Source organism: Leptosomus discolor, chromosome 22 (genome assembly GCF_034619465.1).
Source record: "Leptosomus discolor isolate bLepDis1 chromosome 22, bLepDis1.hap2, whole genome shotgun sequence".
Taxonomy (NCBI): domain Eukaryota; kingdom Metazoa; phylum Chordata; class Aves; order Leptosomiformes; family Leptosomidae; genus Leptosomus; species Leptosomus discolor.
Window position 1 is genome coordinate 6,129,128 of NC_141412.1, and position 24,053 is coordinate 6,153,180.

The window sequence follows — 24,053 nt, forward strand, 5'->3', positions numbered from 1 at the left end:
CTGCCGTGAACAGATAAGTCAAAGCCAGGGTGTTTTTTTTTAAAAAAAAAAAAAGAAAAAAAGATTTATTAATGTCGAGTTTTTTTTACACCTGCCAGGTTGCACAAGACTATGAACACAATAACAGTCACCGAATGTACAACGAACATACAGTTAAATAAGAGAAGGGGCAGAGCAAAACAACCCGAGCAGTCCAAGAGGTGCAAACAAGGGTGCGGGGGTTTGTGGTTTAGGGTTTTTTTGTTTGTTTGGGGTTTTTTTTCCTTCTTTTCCCTCCAGGAAAACACAGAATCTGACCCAAAACACCTACAAGGAACAGTGCTGGGCCTCAGGAGGGTCCCCAGCAGTGCCCCGCTTTGGGCAAAACCGTTGCAGGCGACTAAGAGGACTCCAGAGTTAGGCTGCTGTGGGACATTATCTTTGGGTTGGTCTGGTTCAGAAATAGTAATAATTAATCCTCTACCTTCTGCACTGCAGAAATTTTGAAAAAAAATCCATGCAAACTTGTCTTTGTGTGTGTGTGTGACCTTTCCAAGAGCAGGCCCCTGCCCTTTGTGCCACCCCTGCAGTTCCTTACTCGCAATACTTCCAGTTCCAGGTACGCTTCTATCGCCACGAGGCGTTCGTTCACCTTGGGACACGGCGACTCGCTTCACATGGGTACCGGGTACAACGCTGTCGCTGTGCGACGGAGTAGAAGACTTGAGTTCAAAGAGCCTCTTTTACAATTGTTTTGGGGAACATGGTATAGTTTTCAGCTTTAAAGAACTGCTACCGTCATCCTCATTCTGTGACCCTTTCCAAAGGTGAATAGAGCAAAACATTTAGTTTAAACCCCACAGCTGCAGTGTCATTAAAGGGACAAATTTTGATATTCAACTCTACAGACTATAGGCCTTTTAAGACTTTGAAATTGTAGGGCAGTATCCACCTGGAATATCCCATTTCCAAATCTCCTCTCCTCCTACTGCTCACCTCATTTTTGACTCGTTCCTAAACCCTCTAGCAGGCCGAAGAGCGCCAAGACAAGATCTCACCAACAACATCGCAACACCCAGCGTCGTGACGCAGAAGCCCTCAGCAACACGACTCCAAATCAACCTGTGGCAAGTGCTGGCGCTTGGCCACCCTGCTCTGGGCTGAATTTCAAGTCACTCATCACTGCAACTTGCCCCAACGGGAGCTCTGGTCCTCCTTAACTTTACCAATCTCATTACAGTGGTACAGCAAGAGAAGCTAAAATCCCAGGCACAAGTTAATCTGCGTTTTGGCAAGACACTTCAAAGCTACCTCAAAACAAATCCGAAGCTTGCCAGTGTTTTCAATCCGATTTATCACACACGGTCGCTATTTCCGTGGCATATGAATAGACATGTTCATTACCAAAGCAATACCTTTGCCTGCCAGTCACCAGACTTCCTCTTGTCCACTCCGAGTGTGAAGTTTTCCTCACGTCTAGGAGCATAAGGCCTGACAGCACAAGCTGTAAGCATCTGCAGCGCCCACTCACATGGATAATCCTCACCTAAATCTGCGGGAGTAAAGGCCAAGCGTGTCCCACATCCACGCTCGGTGCAGCACAAGAGAAAACGAATCAAGAAAACATCTCAGTTCTTTACTCCCCAGGGCCATTAAGACAAAACATCCTCCTTTGCTTTTGCTTTATAAATTAACGTATCCCATTTTGCACAGACCTTCTGGGACGAGTTTTCAGGCAGTGCGTGGAGGTTGAGACATCCACAGTAAATCCCATCAGGAGTCAGAGCTGTAGCCATAGTCTTGCTAATACCAGAATGCATTAAATAACCACCAACAAGACCTGTGAAGGAGAGCTATGTAAAATAAACAATAAATACACTGCATTCAGAGGTAAACCTGCTCTTTCCCTTTCTCCTGGTCCCTAAACGTGACATGAATCCTGTACAGTGGCCAGGTCTCCCAAAGCAGGCGGCCCTCACAGGAGGCTTCCTGTGTCCCATACATAGTGGTCCACTAGTGTGTTTCTGGGGTGTTTCCTGAGGCCAGGGCTGGTCATTTCCCAGAACTGTCCGAAGGAATTACAGCACGTTGTTAACAAGTTTATGTGGAACACTGGAGCCTCCATCCAGTCTTCCAGGGCAAAAACGTCCACTTTGAGGTGGCACCAGAGCGAACGACCCTGCCTCTTCAGACTGCGCCCCCATACCCTCATTTTCTCCCGGTGCAACTCTCTTTAGGTCACAGCAGAAGCTGCCGTGCAGGCTAAGCTGAGCCCTTCTTTTTTTTTACAGGCAAAAATGCTGTTTTTTCCCTGCAAATCCTGGAGGGGAAAAGAGTGGCTCCGTGCCACCCTTACGCGCTACTATGATTTCCATCGGTTTGTTCCGAACAACACGGGTTTAAGAGTGCACTTGTCCTCCTTTCCGGAGCTGCTGGGTACAACAGGGCAGGGCAGACAGCACGTAAACAGTTCTCGAGGGTCGGAAGAATAATAATTTAATGGACTGCTTGGGCACATCTTCACAGCTTCATCGTTATGTCCGTCCCTGCAAGGAGCCGCCGCTTTGCTGCCGCTGCTCTTTCCCTCCAGGCAGGCCGCTGGCGTTGAGCTGCTCTGTTCCCTTTCACCTTGGCTGCCGAAACGAAGACCGAGGAAGCAGTTCTGCCACCTTCTGACGATTTACATGACTCCTCTTTAGCAGCTCCCAGGAAAAATATACATACAACATGATCTGCTGGTTAGCCTTCAGTGAAGCAAGCTTTTTTTTTTCCCCCCCATACACTCGAAATAAAAAAGTTGTTTACTGGAGACACTTCCAAAAAGGAAAAATTAGGGTCAGCAGACATGCCAAAAATAAAGTCCAGAGCAAGCAGAGGTTTCGCTTCTCCTCTTGTCCTTTTTGTTAAAAGCTGCATAAAATAGCATCCCAGAAGGATTTTGAGGGTATTTCTTCACGGTCACCGGGGACTTAAACCCTCTTAAAGCATTAACAAGAGCTCCAAGGTTTTAGTTGAAGTTAAGTGAGCGTATACTTGGAAACGTACCGAGTCCCGGGATACCCACAGATCTGGGGGGAGGTGACACGTACAATCGAGCGACGCCGCGAGGCTCCTTCATTCGTGTTCTGCTGAGAAAGTTCTGGGTTTGGTGATGTGCACCTCGCTGCCGCCGTTCCCGTTGGTGGTCGTGGTGATGATGTACTGGGTGGTCTGCTGCTGGCTGCTCGGTTGCGATTCCAAGGTATCCGCGTGGGCTGGGGGCTGGGGAACGCCGACCTGTACCTCGCTGGAGAGCGAGGAGCTTTGTTTGACATCCAGATCAGGCTGGCCTTCAGATATCACATAGTGAGTCTGCATGGGGAACATGGAAAAAAAAACAAAACAAAAACGAAGATGTAATAATTTTGCATCTTCTGTAACTTTCCTGTTGCTGGAAGACATTTTGGTACGAACAAGGGATTTTGCAATGAAGTTTTATTTCGTTTGAATGTGTTTGAGCGCAGCATGACCCTTGTCTTTGTTGTGAAGTAGGTTGGGCTGCTTTGCATTTGGATAGCTTAGGAATGTCCAACTAATTACACCATTAACCCATCACTACAAATCAAAAGCAACAACAATTTTCATCAAGTTTATTCTGTTTTCCATGTGTTCCAGCAGAAGTTGCATTTCCAGCGTGCAGTATCACCACAACACAACGGCCTGCCTCCTGGTGCTGGCTTGCTTACAAGGGGAGGTAGCAGTAACTCCTCTTATTTTTTAGTCCTCCAGGTAACAGAAAGCTACCAAAATGTTTCCAGAAACTGTTCTAAAATTCCGTTTAATGGATACAGATTAATCATAAATATTTTTAAGCCTAATCAATGCCACTACATCATACCTTGTCCTGCAAACGTGTTGAAGTGAACACTTTGAACTTGAACGAGTCATACATACAAGGGCCAGGCAGCGTGCGCCGTGTAAATGGGGAGATGCAGAAAACTCTGATCACCACGAAAGAATGTGATGCCATTTCAGAAAAAAAAAAAATTGATATTGATTTGATCTTTTCCTTGAAGCTCAAGAGACTATTTCGTGCCTTTTGTAACCTGAAGTTTACAACATGACTCTGGATGAAAGAAGGCGGCAGCGATGGTTTCACTTACCTGAGTAACTGCTTTCACTTGCCCTGTGTTGACGGTGGTGACTGGTGTACCCACAGCCGTCTCTGTGATCACATACTGGCCTTGGGGAATGGTCATCATCTGGATCTCAGATGCTAAAAAAGAAAAAAAGGCAATTGGAGAATCAAGACCTTTGGTCAAACTCACTCTGAAAGATCATGTCAGTACGATTTCAAGCCTGGAACAGTGACTGTCGAATAGAAGTGCAGGTAGTTGTGAAACTCTGCAGGCCCCAACAGCATTCTACCGGCTGACATCAGCTGCAGGCTTGGCAATTCATGCCTAGACAGCACATCCTGGTCTCACCCAAGAAATCACGGGATTACCATCCCGATCCGCATAGACACGAGAAATCATTTCCTGTCACCCCCCATCTTTGGTGCGATTCCTTCAAGCATCCATCCAAACCTGAACAAGTTGCTCTCCAGCACACCGATTCCTGCTGGATGCAAGTTCCTTGGAACAAAGGAGCCCAGTCTACCTGCCCAAACCACCTATCAGATCATTAGCGACCTAGTACAAACGCTTCCATTTGTCTGAAACTGTTTGTCTTGTTAGATCTCTATGGCTATTAATCACGAAGCTTAACGAGCTCTGAAAATACTATCCCATTTGGTAGCTGGAGAAACGGAGCACATAGTAGTCCCCCACACCAACCAGTACTGCTGACACTTACAGTAGCTCCGAAAAGAGTTCCAGGTGCTGGGGAGATACGTGTGCTGGACTGAAGATCCTTGCTGCTGCTGGAGGGCTTGGTTGGGCGTCGGTGTAGTTGTCTGCATCTGTGAGGGGCTGAGTTCCTGCTGAGATTGTTGTGAGGAGGGACTCAGAGGCTGACCCCCAACCTAGAAAACCAAAAAAAGGTGTAAGTGTACTGAGGACTGCATACCTCCGCACGGTTACAAACATATCCTTCCTACTAAGGGAACGCACAGGGGCGAGTTCTAAAACGTATCGGGAACAAGAACCGCAAAGCTCTCCTCCAGCTTGCTTCACTCTGTGGTTAGTAAGCAGAGGCCAGGAAACTCAAGCAGAGACCTTGCTTGCCAAAGGTTACATAGTCAGTCTGAGGCACCAAACGGAGGTTAGAGCCTAAAGGCTACCGAACAGCGTCAAGAACTGAACTTCAAATAGTCGAGGAATGCCAGTTTCCAGTACGTCTTTCAATCTTCAAACTTTAAGCTGCAATTTTGTCTTTTCCCAGCCATTTATCCCTACCTTCTTAGGAAAAGCTAAACCAAACCAGTCCCCCCCACACACACCCCAAAACACCCAAACAAAACCATGACAAAACCACCCCCATACACCCTAGAAACCTCTGGGAACTACTTAATGATCTCAAAGATGTTCATGTGAGAATGATCCTTTAAGTGACATAGAAAAGACTCATCTCCTGTATCAGCAGGTGTAGGGTAGGGCTTGGAAGGGGCCTCTGAGCGGAACTGGTAGGGAGAACGTTCCCTGGAAGAGCAGAGGGAGATACCTGCGATGCTGACTGAGCCGCTGGCGATGGCTCTGTGACCTGGATGTGCTGCACCTGAATAGCATGCTGGGTGTACGTCTGGGGGTCGTGGAGCTGCCCAACGTCCACCGTGGAGTGCTGGGACTGGTGAGGTGAGGTAGCCTGGGGTGGGGAAATAAAAATTTAAACCAAGAAAAAAAAACCAAAGCAGAGGAACAGTGGTTCAAATTCTTTGCAGAAGCAGCCATGGAAACGAAGTCTGGAACAATAAGCCTTCGGGAGGCCATGCAGCACTCCTGTTTCACCCCGTGGTTCCCCTCTCTGCACTCCTGGGAGATAAGGAAGCACACTGAAGAGATTTCATGGCACCAAGACAGTTACATCTCAGTGATAGGCATGGAGAGGACTTGCCTACAGCCATGCAAGGTGTCTGTGCCAGCCAGTGGACTCAAACCAAAGGGTCTGAAACCAAGGATTAGTGTCAACCGCTGGGCCATCCTTCTTTGTAAGCATCTTTCTATGGGATGTCTACATACTCGAGATCTGCATGTCCCATACTGCAGTTTGACTTCACTCCATATCAAGACAAGGGCTCACAGTCTTACTGGTTAAAAGCTTTTTTGAGCTCCACCTGCTAATGATACCTACTGGAGTAATTCAGCTACACATCTCAGTCTTTTGTCTTTAGAGCAGCCACAGTCAGTATTAACTGGGGCCATTGTTTAGGCCTTTATTAACCGAATTCATAACTTCATTTGCAATGAGGGGGAACATAGAGTTTCAGATTCAGATACAAACGCAAGGTAGTTCCAGCTTCACCCAGTGGATTATAGATTCGAAGGCTACAGCCATTTCTGACAGCTGCCCAAGTCATTTTCCTCAGTTTAGTTACTCTAGTTACACTCTGGTTTTATTTTTAGGAGGCTGTTAAGCATCATAGAGAAGGAATATTCTAATAGACGGTATGAAGGGAAAGAGCAAGCGCTTTCTGTGCTTCCAAATTTTGTCTCTGGCTCACTGAGAACAAGGAAGTACAAATTAGTCTTCAACTGCAAAAATGGGTCACCCACTGACCCACTTTTCCAGTTGCTGGAAAACCTTCCTAGAGCAGACTCGAGGTGCCCAGATGGGTAGAATGAAATTAGGACCACGTCGATCTGTCTCCAGCAAGCTGAGCAGCACCGGCAGGACTATTTATGCCCAAACTACACGATGCTTACAACAGGAACCCTCTGCATTGCCAGTCGATTCAGCTGTAAGAAATAGTCTGCACCACCTTTATAACTACTCCTTAACCAACTGCCAAGTACTACAGCCCTAAGAAAGCACAGGCTTGATATGGAGGGGGGGTCAAAAGCGCATCCAGTCCCCCAAGACGTTACTCACCTGGGCCACTTGAACAACCTGCAGCTGTATGTGCTGAGGCTGCTGCAAGCCAGTTGTGGACTGAGACACAGGGATGTACTGGATTCGCTGGTAATCCCCCTGGGGAGTTCGGTAGTCGGTTGTGAGGGTCTGGGATATCTCCGTCATCGCCTGTGTCAGTAAATCTGTTGTCTGAGCAGAGAGGTACAGACCATCATCACATGTCACCTACTGGAGGGAATGCTTTTGCAGGGCTGTACTGCCGTCATGGCACTGAATCTACGCTTACACCACAGGGACTAGTTATTTATCTACCAGAGCTTGGCGTGCACAGTGGATGGGGTCATGAGCCATCACCAGGGATCACCCACGAGAACGGCTCTCCTCTCTAAACGGCAGCCAGCGTCATTAAGGGTTAACTTAACGTACAACCACAAAAACGTTTTAATCTTCTGACCTAACAGTATTCTCTCAGACAGCACAACTCCTGCGTTTGTAAAGAGTTGGCTTAGTTTCCAAGTCAAAAGAAGTGCTGCTTGGATGGATGTATTCCACCTTTCTTCCTCACCTGCCAGAGCGATCCTTTTCTTGACACCTGTATTTCTAAAGTGTGTAAAGGCATTTAGCACCTCACAGCTCAGGCTTATGAAGCCAACCGCCTCCTGGATGAGTCTGCCCATTTTCAAGCAAAAGAGTCTCTTATCCAATTTCAGTCTTCAAATGGCAAGTTTTAAACTGTGGTTAATAGGTTTTGAAAATTTATGCAGCATCCCAGCACCACTGAAGGACACGAGACTCATTTTCTAGTCTCAGCTTTCACTTCCGTAGCAGCTGACATATTAACAGTGGAGAGATCAGTCACTGGAGGCTCGTACTGTACTGTCCACAGGATTAGAGAGAGATCTGGTCTCCTCTGACCAGAATTTGATCCCGTGCCCAGTCTTTGTTAAACATGCCCTCCTGCCTCCAAGAACTGCAAGCACCTCAGGAGAACAGTCCCAGTGAAAATCCACGAGTTAATTAGGCATGTGTCAAAGTATTATGTGGAGACAGTAGCATATGGGTCTGATTGAAAGAAAGGAAGGGAGGAGGGGGGAAAAAAAAAAAAAGACAAATCCTTAGAGCTGCAGAAAGAAAGATGTAATTCCTGGCAGAGCAACACTACAACACACAGATTCAGGAACAGAAGCGATCGGAAATAATGTCCTAACACACACTTTAAAGTTATGCCTGCCAAACCAACCCTAAGACTACTACAATACCAGAGGGCTCCTGCTCTGTTTGTTTCCCTCCACCGGCCTGATCCACGGTGTCTCGAGTCCTTACCACAACAGTCTCTCCCGTAGTGCTGTCGGTGGTTAGAACGGCGGGAGTGGAACTGATGACGGCTGTCGCCAGCGGAGCATGTATCGTGTTCGGGAGCTGAGCGAACTCTGGGTGCTTCTTGCGAATGTGCTGTACCATCTTCGTCTACAGAGGGACGCACAAGAGGATTAGAAAGCCCGTCAGCAGCTCTGCTTCGGGCCAGCTGCAATCCAACAGCCCTGACGAGTGCAGCTTTTAGGTTTCCCTCCCGCTACGGGATGCTCTGGTCAGCAAGAAGGAAACAAGGATCACCAAGTTGCTGCTATTTAGAGCTATCTGATACTGAAATATTGCCCCAAGTGTCACGGCCTGTAAGCTTTTTACCCCACCACAGCCAAATATATTGGAGATCTTTTCCAGAGGTCACCTTTTCTGCATTTTGTTTCCCTACTCCTCTCCCTTGTCGCTGTCAGTGAGCGGTTTCCAAGTTTTTCCATTTGGGACTGCGCTGTGATAACGCTTCCTTTTCTTTCCAGCTCGTGCCCTCTATTTAGGGAACCTTTTTGCCCTAAAACGAGCAGGATCCGCCTGTATTGTCAGTACGCAGCACGAAACCAGCACCCTGGCTCAGAATAAAAGAGCCCTGCTTGCAGACTGCCAGATGACACAGGCCGTGGTGAAAAAGCATCACCAGGGAGAGGCTGTCTTTTGGCACAACCCCCGTACCTTACTGCTGTACTGCTTGGAACAGTGAGGACAGCAGACCGGAGGGGTGGCTATGGTGCCCGTCAGCTGGGTGTGGGTGCTCAGCATGGGATCCGGCTCTCCTGGGCCCGCAGGGCGCAGTTTCCGGATGCTTGGAGGTAGCTCAGCACCAGGATGGTTCTTCAGGATATGTGCTTTGCGTTTACTGGCACTCTTGTATACCTGCAGTGTGAAGATTTGGAGTGAAAATGGTGTAATCCTGATGTCCGCGCAGAAAACAGCTATCAGTTATCTCTATCTGCAGGGTCTGCATGTTGCTTTACACATAATATTTAGTTAAATCAAGAAGTTACAATGTAATCCCGGAATATATGTACCCCTTCCAGTCTTTCATCAACCTGTAAAAGCAACTCCTCCTTGCATGGTATGCAGAAGCCATTTGGGAACACGTTGTACACCACACTGAAACATCAAGGCGGGACAGGAAGGTAGGAGGAAGAGGAAAACCTTTTTTGCCTCATACTTGAAGATCAAATGCCAGAGAAGCCACCGATCGCCACAGCTGTAATTTGTCCAGTGTCAATTTGTCACGAGGCTTGATGCCTCCGCTCTCACACAAAGCGTCAAACTGTTTTAATAGCCTTCAGTGACGAACATTTTTAAACTCCTTTTAGGCACATCAACAAGTGAATATTCTGTAACGTTATTTAAAACTATCATCTGGGGTTTTTTCCCCTTTAAACAAGAGGAAGGGGAGGATAAGGACAGTCAAAATACACTCCCTGGTAAATAAAGGCCCACATGTACAAAAAGCAAAGGCCACGGAAAAAGAACGGGAACCCAAAGGCAGTGCAGAAGCTGCTTCAGGCTCCACTGAACGCTGGGAATTACTGGCATGTGACTAAGTAAGCAGCTTAACATAAAAGGGGTTAGAGACTAACTTTTAGAAGTGATACAGGAACCAGAAGAAATCACTGGTCAGGCATTGCAGACAGATAGGCTATTTAGTCCTGGGTTGCAAAGCATGTTACAGGACTAAGGGTGAGTGACCGGTTGCCGGGTCACAGTATTTAAAGTTTTCCAGCGCCAAAGACAGCAGAAAACGGGAACTGCAGTTTTCAATTAGCATTCAGCTGCCTTGGCTTAAGTGCATTTTGCCTTAATTTTTTTTGGACAGTACTGCAGGAATGTTGCTGGCAAGCACCTCAAAAAAAGCGCCACAAACCCTGCCAGATGTTTCTATGCAGCTCAAAAAATTGGTTGCACACAGATCTGGGACCAAGCTGCCCTCTGAGGGGTGACTTCCCTACGTACCTTATCACAGTACTGACAGAAGTAATCTCTGTTGGGTTTGATGATGGGCAGCGTGAGCTCTGGCACCTCTTCTATTTTCATGTCCGGATGTCTCTTTGATAAATGATTCACCTTAGGAGAAAGAAACGCAGAGAACAAGAGAGCATATTCCAGCTGGAAGCCAAACAATTTCTTCTTCTCCTAGACATGGATAACAGCCAAACCCAAGCTGTCATGACGCTAGCCGGCAGCACGGGAAGCATTTGCTGCTGCAAGGGTTATCGCGCATTCGCAGTCAGCTGCTCAAGGTAAACGTGGTCTTGCTAGATCCCATTGACGGTTTCTCTCATCAAAACAAGATGGGAAGGGGTAAAACGGCTTGCCAGAACTCTCTTGCAGCTCAGAGCCAGGTGATGGAAAGGGTCTCTCTGCTCAGGGAGGCCTCTGCTAGCAGAGATCACAACCGTCATGAAATATTTGCGAATAACATCTCTTGCTGCCTGACACCCTTCACACAGCGGCAGTTACAGGGCACGGCCAGGAGAGGCCCCTCAAGAAGGGGGAAAAACGGGAAACAGGAAAGGCCGCCAGGAAAACCAAGGCAGTAAGGCTGAACTAGGCAATATAGTCATCTCGTGTTCTGTTCAATACCTTACACGTCCATCAGCATCACTTAGCACTGGAAAGCGGTAGTGACAACCAGACACACAACACAGGCAAGGCAATACGCTAAGGCTGAAGAGGGTATAAGAAAAGTTATATATTATCTCAACTCCGCTATAAAACTCCCCCAGTCGCACAGCATCCTTGTGTTCCAGCCATTAGAATTCCATCTTTATTCCTGGACTCTTCCTCAGGACTGAGTACAGAAGTGGTAAGAGAAGCTGGAGCACAGAGACACTCACCAACATCCCCCTCCGGCGGAAACCCATCATACAGAGCCGGCACTTGAACATGAAGCTCTCGTAGTCCGTGGAAGCTATCCGAGGCTTGAATGTTTTCGAGCGGCTGATGCGATCAGCTTTCTTGGCCTCCCTCTCTGGGTTGTGCATCCTCTGCATGTGCTCCCGCAGTTTGTCTTTCCTCTAGGGAAAGAGCAATCGGGAGGAAAAACATCAGCACTGCTTACTGCCTTGCTACCTGTTACAAGGAAGAGCCACCAGCTAAGTGGCTCAGAGATCTCTCTGTGGCTTTCCCTCCCCAGTGCTGCCATGATGCTTGACGTTGGACAACTCAGCAGGAACCCTTTGGGCTGAGGTTGGCCCTTAAAACCAAGCTGAGGTTGCTCAGCCACAAAAGCAGGAGTCGAACTCATGCTGATTTAGCAGCCTCTGTGAGAACAAACCCCTCCACTCTGGCTTTTCTTTGAATTTACCTAAAATATTAATGCTCAACTCTGTACAGCTGGGAACTTGCATCAAATAATGCTCTGGACCAAGGAGGGCATCACATCCTCCAACAGTACTGAAACCTACTGCCCAGATGCAACCCAGCCTCTCTGGACACACACTGTCTAGAAGGTGGTTCTTCCCCCAGAAGTATCCAGTCCCTCAGTGCCCCACAAAAACCCCTCAGTGACAAGGAGCAGGCTGCCGCCGCCACTGTTTACCGGGCTTGCAGTCTGCTCCGTCTGCTCTGGTGGGATCTGGGAAGGCAGCTGGATGTCACGTGCTGACAAGATGGACACCATCGACACGGGAATATCATTAATCGTTGCTATCAGCAAGAAGTTTTCTTAACTGGACTGATAAAAGCAACACAACCCAAGCATCTGGCAACTGGGCTGTCTAACGACCCAGGTCTTAATGAGCAGATGGAAACTTCCTTTGCTATTAAATTACTAAAAATAAGATCTGATAAACGAGACATCCTGTTACAGCAGAGCACGCTGGGGTGGATCTTGCCCCTCGTCTGTCGGAAAGGAACGTGGCAGCTCACACACAACCCAAAGCAGCGCAGGCAGCTTGCAGGCAAGTCGAGCATGTTTACGTACGGTAGTTTCTTCCACCTTGGAGAGCATGAGCTTATCTCCTCGAAGGAGGGTCAAGCCTGGCGTTCTCCAGCCGTATCAGGAACGATCCGGTCAAGAGTCACCTTACCTTGAACTGCTTGCCACATGTGGAGCACAGGAAGTCTTTGCGGTCCGAGTGTCGCAACATATGGAGGCGCAGCTTGTCGGGACGGCAGAAAGCCTTGTCGCATTCTGTGCACTGGTAAATCTTCTCTGAATGGAAACTGCGGACGTGTTTCTTGACCTAGAATTGCAGATCACAGGAAAATGGAATTTATTCAAAAGAAAAGAGAAGAGCGTGTGGTATAACAGCCTAGGAAACTCTTAGCAGAAAGGAGAAAAAAAAAAAAGGAAAGAAAAAAGGTTTTAGGAATTCTCTAATCTGCTTTGGTTTAAAAACTTTTTTTTATCAGAACAGCTGATATCTTGGCCACAGTTTCTATAAAGCCATACCATCTTTATCACGCATCTGCAGGGACAATTTGTTTTCCTCCAGCCTGATTCTTGAAGGCCTCAGCTATCGCACAGTTGGGCGCTTAATGGGCAGCAAAAGTCCACCATGTACCAGTTCTACCGAATCATCCTTGAGTTAAACACATTCATCTGAGGTTCATTATCTTTACTTCATTTATAAGAAATCTAAATGCAGGGACTAATTCCTTTCATTCAGAGAGAATGAGCTTGCAATTACAATTGGCAAAAAAAAAAAACACCCCAACACTGAGACAGAAAAGCATTTGCACGCCGTTCCCGAACGGCCATGACTTTCGCCTACTTCGGCACTACCCTTGACCTCTTCAAGCATCTAGTGGGATTTTCCCCCCCCCCCAATAAAGTAACTAACGAGGTTTGACATTTGAAATCCAAGCACTATTCCAGAAACGGATCTCTAATTAAATCTTTGCCATCTTCAACGCTGATCATACACGCAACAACTTGGTATCTTTATCTGTTCCACATGAAAGTATGTAAGTAGGCAGCAATCTATGGTGACTAGACTTAAATTATTCACGTAGCACCAAATGAAAAAAAATTATCTTTAAATCCCAAAATAGAGCTGAATAGCTGGAAAAAAAAGCCATGAGACCTTCTTCTGACTTGATCAATTTCACGGGAAAGTTTATGGGGAATTAGGCTGCAGTGCAGCATTTCTGAGTCACCAACATTTTTCCTTGCTCAACATTGACAGAAGATAGAGGTTTTTTTGCTGCGACGGAATGATATTATAGTAAATCACTTTTCCCCATCCTTTCCTATTTAGCCTATTGGATAGTCTATCAGTTCCTATAACTTGACTTAAATTGAAATGTAGAAATCCAGTTTAAGTCAGGCAGCTCTGCAAGACAGATCAACCTCTTTGTCCCTGTGAAGGATAATGAATATGTGCCTGGTACGTCTCCGTTTATTCTCACTGAACATCGAAATAGCATCCTTAAATTCCATTAATGATCTTCTCCAACGGCTCTGCACACTGCACAAAGTAGTTACATTACTCACTACTCCAGTGCAACCTCTCCTAAGCAGTGTGCAGAGAGGAATAAAGCACCCAGCTGAGGCCCAGGGGGGAAGTCAGGAAGCAGAGTATCCTGATCTGTTGTGGCATTTCTGCACTGTGTTCAGATGAATTACCCTGACAAAAACAGTCAAGGGATTAAAGATGTAAAACCACACTTTTTTTTTTTTGGTTCAGAGTTCTAACGACAAAGGACAAGGTGTATTCAAGTACAAGCTGCGTACAGCAGAAGACGATTCCTTTTGTGCCGTGGATCTGTACGGACCAGAAGGCGTCGGGACCTCCGCTTCAGGCATTTTCTAGGGATCAGGGACCACCCGTCCCGCAGTACAGTGCCTTCTGACGCCAGACTCAAGTACCACATCTGATGATTTAGCGGAACGAGCCCTTCAATGGCATAAGCTGACACCTGGCAATGCTTGGTCACTCTTCCTTCTGAATCTGACTGACATGGACCGCCTCATCTCGTGCGAACGACCTGACACACAGCGTTACACAAGAACAGCACGGACAAATTCCTCAGCAGAGCGCTCGCGAGAGACCCGGAAGGCAGCGCTTCCCATCCGTACGCCCCCTCACCTGGATGAAGTCTGGAAAGCGCTTTTTGCAGGTAGGGCAGGTGAAATAGCCGTCGTTGACATGGATGGCCACGTGATCTTTAAGCAGATCCAAGCGGTCAAAGGACTCGGGACAGAAAATGCAGGAGTAGGTTTTCTGGTCCATGTGGAACTTCATGTGGCTCTCGAGGGCCCCGCTGTTGATGAAGCCCTTGTTGCAGATGTCACAAGTCAAAGGGCAGTTCCCTTCCCGCCCGTGGAACCGCAAGTGCTGATCCAGTTTGTCCTTCTCGCGGAAGGCCTTCCCGCACTGGAGGCATTTGAACGGGCGGAAGGATTTCCGGATGAACAGGTGCTGAAGAGCTGCATTCTGCAAGAAACGTTGAAGAGACCGTTAGCTTTTGTTATTTTGTGTGGATTCCACATCCAAACATTTCCAAGATTAAATATACCAGATGATCAGTGAACCTAAACTTCAAAAAAAAAAGAAAATGCCTTCGCAGTATCGAGACTGTTTGCATTTTACAGAAGGAGAGGCTGCCACAGCCAGAACTTAAGGGCTATACCTGTGGTTACACACCGAGTTAGGAGAACATAAGGCAGGAGTTTCCTCTCCAGTCCCTGTTTTCTGCTGATTTAGCTAACTTTTGTCTGTGGCATGGCGTTTTTCTGAAAAATAAAATCAAGTCCTCTCAAGTACAGACCCGGGCCTGAGAAAAAGCTGCAGTTCCATCTGATTGTTGGAGATCAGGTCACAAGTTCAGCGCTGTACAAAGGAACGGCGAACCAGTGCCCTGTCTTTCACGCAGGAGCGGGGCTTATGGAATTCCACAGCCCTTTACAAAAGCAGCTTGTGCACCAAAGATGACCACAGAGATGTGCAGCAGCGGTTTAGCATTGCCGGGAAAACTTCTGGTGGAACGTATATTCAAGAGATGCTGGCCTAAACCTTGTCGTTATTACCAAAAAGAAGAATAGAGCAGGGGCAGAATGGCAGGTTTACACGCAACGGGTGAGGACTTGTGAGCAATTCGCCCATTTAGCATAGTTCATGTGCGAGAGCCTGGAAATGAAGAATAAAGACGGAAGACAAACACACTGGTGCTGAATCAAGAGGAACTCTGATAGATTCTGTGGTCCGCTCAAAGGGCAGCTGATTATACACAAACTGGAAATTGCATATTACAATATTACATAGTTCTCCATGAGATGCGTTCAAGGCTTCTGCCAAAAGATTTCACTGGTTTCCTCCCTCCTTTTCTTGTAGGAATGTCTGGGCTGACATTTGCTGTGTCCCTTAAGTGCGTGCCGACAGCTGACACTAAGTAAAGTCAGGAGCTCTTCTGCTGGAACGAGGGAACAGCTTGGGAATACTGTGAAGTGCTGTGCTAGAGATTAAATTAGTGAACCTGAATGATCCTTTTCACCATCTGAACTGCAGAGGGAAACCTGCACTTTCATTCCAGAAAAAGGACATGAGAGCGACTGTCTTGCTATTAAAAACAAAAGCTATTGGTTTAACAGAGGACCCAATGAGCCCTCCCATGAATTACAGTCCTCTCCATTCTCCATGGTACAAGTGGAGAAGCGGAGACAATGGTAAATACACGGATCTGCTGGAAGGCACACCGTGAGCTGGGAAGCTAGACGCGTGCTGTGTGAAACTAGTACGGCACTTGGAGTCAGAAGCATTTAGTTTTCCCCTTAAGTACGGGGATACGCTAATAAACCAAGGAGTTGAAGAGATGCACTTCCAGTTCTTAACTCCACTATTACTAGTACTTTGCTGTTGTTACTGGTATCTTCCTGGTGATCCGTCCGGTAAGACAGCAGGCCAGACTTCTGTACCATGTGAATCACCACAGTCAAAGGCTACAGAAGGGTGAAATGTTTCACCGCTCTTTGGTTAGAGAAGCTATCAACTACAAAAACAGAAGAAGAGAACTAACTGTTGCCTCATTAACTGATAACATTGATCCAGTGCAAACAATTGCATCAACAAATCCTCCAAAACTAAGGTGGATATTATAGTATTTCATCCAAGCAGTCTACTCCTGTAATATTTACCTTAGATTTGCTTTTAATTAGGATGAGAAGAAGTAGAAGAATGCAAGTTATTGTTCAGATAACACTTAGTTCTGGACAGTGGTTGCTCAAAGAACAACAAAAGGGACAATTTATGATGTGGGGTCAATCGGAAAACACCACTGAACAGAAGCTGGACAAAACAACATGGAAGGCAATGTTGTTATGTACCATCTGATTAGATACAGCAAAAACCCAGCGAAACTGAAAAACCAAACCAAACCTACCTGCAGCTCCAGCTGAGCAGGCAGCATTGAGGGAGAGAAAAATACTTGTGTTACGCAATGGACTTTAAAACAGAAGCCTCGACTTCAGCGACAGTCACGCTTCTGCGGGTCACTACGAGGGCCAGCTCTTCTAGCTACGGTTTACTCTTTACTCAGGCAAAACTCTGAGGTTTTTGCCTCAGGAAACGCTAAAGAGATCTTCAAGGTTTACCCTGCAGTTAATAACTGCCCAAGGGGAGTTAAAGGGCAAAGATAAAACCCACAGATAATCTTGAAGGTGTTTTGTGACCTTTCGTGTTTTCTCAGAGTTGATTAATGATGATGTAACGCGTACTGCAGAGCCACCGTGAGAATGAAAGGCTTTTAGCAGAAGGGACTAATTAGGGCAGGATGACAGCAGGGCAAGGATTAGAAGAGTGAAAAAGTTAAGGAGTAGGGACTTCTTTTCAGCCTCATCCTACTGTTTGTACTCTTTGTTATACAACCGGTTCCATTCCTTTCTGCATGAAAGAAGCAACTGTGCTTTCCAAATCATCTCCCTCTCCCTGCCAGTTCCCTCCTCTGAGTAAAGCAGTCACCTACACAACAGGCACTTGAGGATCAGGTGTGTATGTAAAAAAAACCACCAGATTTGGAAATGCAGACGTTTCTGGGATCAGCCCATAAACACTCTGGACTCTGCCCAGACCTGAATTAAAAACAAATATTCACTTTGGCTGTGGACCACAACATTCCTCTCATTTGTTACAAGAGTATCTTGAAGGGTGGGTGTATCTCTCTTGAACAGTAAGGACACGACTGCCACATTTAAGGTCTGATCTCCAAGGAAACTCCACAGGCTCCGCTTTAGAGGCTGAAAAATGACCCGATCCTCTCAGCACTTGAGCCCTGGGGCACCGGAGGTCAGTGTTTCCAGCTACAATGAAAGCACTCTCAGAGCATCACTGCCCTAAACCTTAGAGAAGTTGAAGCCATTCACAAAGAATTGTCGTTTCTGAAAAAAAAAAATCAAATCCTATGTGAGTCATAAGGAAGAACAAGAGCTCCACGGGTCTCGCGATCATAATCAGGAGGCAAGACTTTCTACCTGTTCTTCGGAAGCGCATGATGTATCACACATGTTAAACCCAAACGTTTGCTTGCTTATAATATCAAGTGCATGTTATTGTAAGAAGGGGCTGTGAATAGTCGAATTGAGTGAGTGCTCATAGGGGGCTACAGCTCGCTGTGATTTTGCAGTGCTTAGAAACAACTCCTGCTAGTTTACTCTTATCTCCAGTTCCCACTGCTCACAGTCCGACGCCAGACGGAAAGGGGCTACGCAACCGCCCATCTGCCATTCTGCCAGTGCCCCTATCTTGAAACATCTCCGGGACTCTGCTGAACACGGGCTGCCGGATGTACGGCACGTTAGGGAGAGCTGGAGATACAAACACGTCACCAAGGACTAAACCACCACTGCACTCCTCTTAGTTGTCATCCGTTTGTGATGCATTTCCAGGGAACGAAAGCTAAGGCACCAGACAAAGAAGTAGCTTCAGAATGTCTGTCCCTTTCTCCCCACGTTTACTGTTAAAGACGATTCTAAGTTCACACCTTGGGTTCAAAAGTTCAGGGAAACGGGCAGTGCTTTCTCTTCCCATCATACCCAGGCCTCAGCTTTCTACTGAGGAAGTTGTGGCATATCGTAAGCAGTAAACCCCCGTGCTCCTTACTGTCAAAAACTCAGCACCTGTCTTCATACTCTGTTATCCACCCTTTGGTACAGTCAGTAAAAATCCCCCAAGCTTTTAACATATGGAAATCAAACTACTGGCAGGAACTTGCCACTCCGACAGCACAAGCATTTTATATGGTTCAAAACTCTGCAGCCATAACGTGCCTGTGCCAAACTCCTCCTTCAAGATATGCCGCTGCATTTATGGGTAACCCCACCACTGGTCTTGCATATATATTGCTATAAACTGAGAGCAAAATTTGACTCAACATCTTCCTATATGGAAGAGTTACTCAACTCTTTTCTAATCCTTTCTCATCCCCTAAAAATGAAGTCTTACCCCAATTGCAGCTGTTCCTTTCTGTAATCATTTTTTTTTTGTTTGTTTTAAACATGGAAGAAAGATTTTAGACCAAATAAACCAATCTCACAGTTACACAGCTTGAAGGATTATTTGCCTGAATCATTTCCCTCCCACACATAGTACAGAAAAAAAATCAGCTCACCCAGTTGACACAAAGCTCAGGCTCAAAGTGTTCGCTGTCAGAACACAAAGCTCTTAGCACAGGTTTTAAACTCACAAAGACAGGCAGGTTTTTCTACCCCGAGAAGGGGTTTTATCACTAAATATTATCATCATCATCAACTAAGTGGATCTAAACCGAGGTCACGGTTCCTCTTTGGCAACTCTTTGCAAGGAAAGAGTTCTGAGAGACACAGATGGTGCTGTGAACAAGTCATTAGTCTGTGCCACAGTACCATGATTCAGCCGGCTGTTTGAAGCTCTCCTGCTTGCCAGCGTGGAGGGACTGGGTTTCTATGAAAGAATTACTGTGCTGGAATTGCATCAGCTCCAATTGCCGACCAGTTCTCACCAGCATCTCACGAGATACACGAGTTGTTTACATGAGATTTGTCGTCCTCTCAGCGCAAAGAAGACTGCAAGGAATGAGATGCTTTACTCCCGATTTGGAAACGGGTACGACGACAGTGAGAGGAGGAGACCAGCTGGCCCTGGCAGGCAGGTCCGTCCTCCTCCGGGTTATACAGCAAATGGAGAGGCTGAGGGAAGACGTGACCCGCCGTCCTCTTTGCTTACCCTGATACGCTTCGCTCGCCTCATGTCATCTGCTGTCATGGTGCTCTGCGTGGGCACCGTGCTCTCGTCGGGCGGCGGCGGGATTTGTAGCGGGTGGCTTTCGGACTGCTGCTCCAGTGCCGACTGGGTCTCCGATGGCACTGGAGTCTGCTCCTGCTGCTCCAACCCATTCAGTGTGGCTTGTCCGGCCTCATCAAACTGCCCCTTGCTGGAAAAATGCAGCAAGTCCTGAAATCGCAAATCATACAACCGGTGATTATTCCCCCCACCCACTGAAAAATGCTTCGATAATACTCAGCAGACAACGCGATTTCTACATGTTTAATCGCAAGCTATAAACAAAACGTGTCTACGCTAACGCTTTCCTAGGGTGTCCCGTCGGCGCTCTCAGCAGACCACATCCACCTACAGCAACAACATCCAGAGCGCCGGGGAAGCGGCGCTGCAGGTGGGCGACGCTCTCTGCCATCGCATCGTGCGATGGGACACAGACAATCGAAGTGACCCAGCTGCTAATTGCCAAGCAAGTTCCTCTGCACTCGTGGCTTTAACCCAAGATGTCGTAGGCTGACCTCCGAGAAGTTTTACAACCAGAGTGACTAGCACAGAGCAAGGAAAGCAGAGAATTTCTCTCGTGTTGAAATTGCTGTCACTTTAAAACGTTATCATGTATTGTTATGCGGTGTCGCCTTCTTTCTAACGAACTAGCTGGAGCGCTGAACTGGAGAGTGACAAACGAGATGATGACGCTGCGAAGCGTGTTTTGCTATCCAGTTTCCAAGCTCTGCCTTCTCTCATCTACCCAGCTGTATACATCACCTATATTTATCACACAAAGCTGTTTTCCTCCTTGTTTGCAGTAGCATAAAAGAAAAGGGAGGGCGTTGGGAGCAGGAAGCACATGCCAAAAATCTACACTCTTTCCACAGAAGTTCCAATAACTCCTCTGGGATGAAATCCTCTCACAAAGGAAAAAACCTGGATCCTTACTTGACAACACTTAATGCAACTGAGGAAACGTAGAAGCACAACACAGAGACACTTCTTAGAGCAAGGGACCAGCCAAACGTCCAGACCTGGTCTAAGGTGGCAAGTTTTCACGCCTGCCGACGCTCAGCTGTGCTCACAGCATCCCGAGCCTCACCTTCTCAGGCAGGTGAACCCACGCCTGGGCACGAACGAGGCAGGCAGAGCTCCAAAGGCTTGGGATGGAACCGCGGCCCCGCTCGAGTGCAGGCACACGTGAGCTAGCTCTGGGCCACGCTCCAAGCTGGCAGGATGTGAGCCCCCTCCGGCCCAGAGGCCTTTCAGGCACAGTAGCACGGGACTGCGCCCAGTAAGCCCTGTCTCTCCAGAGCTAAGAGTCTGGGGACAGCGTGACGCTTACTTGTCCACATGGAGCTGGCTGGGGTCACGTCGGCTTGCAAAGGGGGTGATCTCGCAACTGTCTGCACCTCACGCAGCATTTTGGGCAGAAAACGAGCGGCAGGCGCTCACAGGCAACGTATGCATTCCTCCCTCTGCGCCTGCACTGAGCCGTGACCCAGCGAGACGCCAGAGGAAAATTACCGCTCCAGATATCAACTTTCAGCTCAGACATAAAGCAGCCACCAATCCCTTCCTACACCTTTCGTAAGAGGACTCGGTGGTAACCTGAGCATGGTCAGCATCAGAGAGAATTTAGCATTTTACTTCAACGCACCCCATTAAGTCCCTACAGAATATAACCAGCCATAAGCAAAAGAACGTTTTGCAGCAAGCATGCCTACAGGAGGCCCTTTTGTTAATCTTAAACCGTCATAAAGAATCGTAGCTCACACTGATTTCATTCTACCAGCAACGGTTACAAGAGCAGACTCTGACCTCACGTTCCAGAAAGGACAGACACGAACCTAAATTCCCATTACAGTTTTACTGTCTAAATTACTTTGGTGACGCTGCTAAACTGCCGCAATAACCTCTCTCACTGCTAAGTGCTTTGGGACCAAAGTTGCTGCAGAAATGCAAGTGATTTTACAGTTTGTCCAGAAGGGAAGTAGCGCGCCCCCCTGGCAGAGCATCACAGCTAGGAAACCAAGAATTACTTGGGTGTAAGTCCAAAGCACACCCTCGATTTGCCCCAAATCCTTTCAGCAAGAGTTTACATCCCACGTGATACTTTTTCTCCTCCTCCTCATCCCCAGAAATATACCTGCGTCCCTTCTTCACACTTTTCCCCATTTTCACTGGTTACTTCCATACGCATGAATTTGGGAGGGCGCCCCGGGCGTCTGCCTGGTCCAAACCTCCTCTTCCCTCGCCCACGACCTCGGCCTCTGGCTCTGCAGAATACACAGCGCTCCAGGTTAGAGACAAAATAGATGGATTTGGAATCTCCACCGATTTTACGCACTCTTTCTCAGCACCACTGTTCACCCGCTCCCTCAAGCCACTACTTTTGCAAAGTCTCTTACACCAATCAGCTTCCTGGCGCCAGACTCTTACCTTCCGGTGCTGAGCTGCTCTCCCAGGGGTACCCAAGGTGGTTAGTAAGATCTGTAGGGCAAAGACCCTCCTTCCTGCAAGTCTGGGGAAGCAGCAGAGTGATACGCAAAGCTAAAGCTTTCAGTACCTGCTGAAGAAGTCCAGCTTCTCATCGTGGGAGTTGAGGTGCTGCTGGAGTTGCTCTGAGCTCATGAAACGACGATTGCACTCGTAACACGGCCAGTTCTTCTCTTGCTCTCGGAGAACTACGTTCAATTGGAAATGTCAATAACAGCATTTTAGTCACCACCAATTAAACGCCTCATTTTTTTCCCCCCAAGCCCTTCTGTCCTCTGCGGGGCCGTATTTCTCTACTGAAGATTAGACAGACTGCAGAATACCCAGCACTGCTCCATTTAGCTTTGCTTTTATCCCCTCTGCACCGTGGTATGACTACAGCTCATCACAGAAAGATAAAAAGGTCACTGGGGACAATTCACATGGATATACGCACTGCTGAAAATTCAGGGAGGTGTTGAAATTTACCCTTGAGTGGAATAGCACCTGCAGGATCGTGTCTCTGGCCTAAGTTAGGGGAGGTCAAGAGAAATTCCTCAATCTAAAGCAGTACCACATCCATTTATGACACAGACTCAACATTAGACATCAAGTACAGTGACGTACCTCTTTCCAGCAGCAACCCAATGCTTCCCAGAAAATGAGGCAAAAGGTTAAATTATTGTAATATTAGCACAAGAAGAGTTACTAGAAATAAGTCCTGACAACACCACCTAGACCTGGTTTAACTCCTCTTAACCTAGCAGACATTTGGGAGCACGATATAGGCCGTATACGTGAAACTAAGACGTACAACACCCAGCCACCACCACGCTGCAAAATCTGAGAGCAAGAGAGGCCAAGTTACCCTTCCTTTCCTCTTCGGATATGTCATGGATCTTCTGGTTCACAAATTCTGCGTAAGAGGCAGCGTACCACACCTGCAGCAGGAACACAAGGTAACAGAACACTTAGTTGGAACCAGAACTAAAGGGAATTCATTTGAAAATGGTTTTTAAGCAATACATTGACTTCACTTGCCTCAACCACTGACTCTTATTGCTCCTTTCATCCTCAATAATAAAGCCTGTTGAGATCAATATGCCCCCGCTGAGGAATAAAAGAGCTTTGCTCAGAAAGCATATCCATCCATTTAATTTTAAGGTATGGCCTCCTAACATGAATGTTAATCTCACACATGGCTACCAGTAGCTCTAAAGGAAATAAAATTAATCTCTTCAGACCCAACTGTACGATTGTGCAGGATGGATGTCAGCAGAGTACTGTTACTTGTTGTACCAAGAGCAATGGGAAAAATTACTAACTCGGGGGATTTCCCATTTCTTTCCTGCTCTCTTCACATAGAAAACAGGCAGCACTGTCCACAGAGACTCATTTAAAATGTTTCTGAACTTCTGAAGGACTGCAGCAATATGGTCCTGCTTCCCCAAACAAAGATCTGTCAGGCTGCAGCCTGACAGACCCACTTCTGTTATACAAAGGATTTAGGAAGCCTTCGGCAGAGAACACCACGGGAGGCAGAAAGATAAAGTTCATTAGAGCCTAAAATCAGATGCTCACGTTCAGCTGAGAACTCTTGCATCATTACTCATTTTCTCTTGCTGCTTGATTAAAAAGGTTCAGTTTTAGAAGAGACTTCTTAAAGAAGGCACGAACAGATTGTCAGCATGAAAAACCTCGGCAAGCTTAGACTGGTAGCAGGCCGCAGGCGTTTTCACAGCAGTGGCGAGTGACATTTCTGACTCCTCCAAAGACTCACTAGCAGGTGCTCCTTCTTTGCAGGAAGCTACTAGCTGGACAAAGAAGAAAGCCTGGAGCTCCTACTCACCTGCCACGCAATACAGAAGTTCTCAACTTTAACTGACTGATCCTCCTAGTTCAATCTTTGGACATAATTTATATGAATGCCCTACACCCACACCCTTGGGGAGGAAAACACATCAGAGAGCCTAGGTAACTCGCTTTCAATTATCAAACCAATTTTACCCCCAAAAGGCACCATACTAACACAGAAAGCAAGAAAAATGGTGCTTC

At 47.1% G+C, this 24,053-nt stretch overlaps 1 protein-coding gene across 1 annotated transcript in view; it reads right to left on the minus strand.

Moving 5' to 3' along the window:
- Positions 1-241: 241 nt before the first annotated feature.
- The window catches only part of PRDM10 (PR/SET domain 10), a 34,495-nt gene continuing 10,683 nt past the window's right edge, over positions 242-24,053 (minus strand). The window contains exons 8-22 of the mRNA XM_009952247.2: positions 22,867-22,939; positions 22,090-22,207; positions 21,670-21,799; positions 19,479-19,706; positions 14,373-14,720; positions 12,369-12,524; positions 11,175-11,354; positions 10,291-10,401; positions 8,998-9,198; positions 8,293-8,436; positions 6,988-7,158; positions 5,623-5,763; positions 4,816-4,984; positions 4,122-4,234; positions 242-3,330 (exon numbers count right to left, since the gene is read on the minus strand). Of these exons, the coding sequence (XP_009950549.2) occupies positions 3,094-3,330; positions 4,122-4,234; positions 4,816-4,984; positions 5,623-5,763; positions 6,988-7,158; positions 8,293-8,436; positions 8,998-9,198; positions 10,291-10,401; positions 11,175-11,354; positions 12,369-12,524; positions 14,373-14,720; positions 19,479-19,706; positions 21,670-21,799; positions 22,090-22,207; positions 22,867-22,939 (2,520 nt within the window). The 3' untranslated portion in view covers positions 242-3,093. The remainder of the gene's footprint in view (positions 3,331-4,121; positions 4,235-4,815; positions 4,985-5,622; positions 5,764-6,987; positions 7,159-8,292; positions 8,437-8,997; positions 9,199-10,290; positions 10,402-11,174; positions 11,355-12,368; positions 12,525-14,372; positions 14,721-19,478; positions 19,707-21,669; positions 21,800-22,089; positions 22,208-22,866; positions 22,940-24,053) is intronic.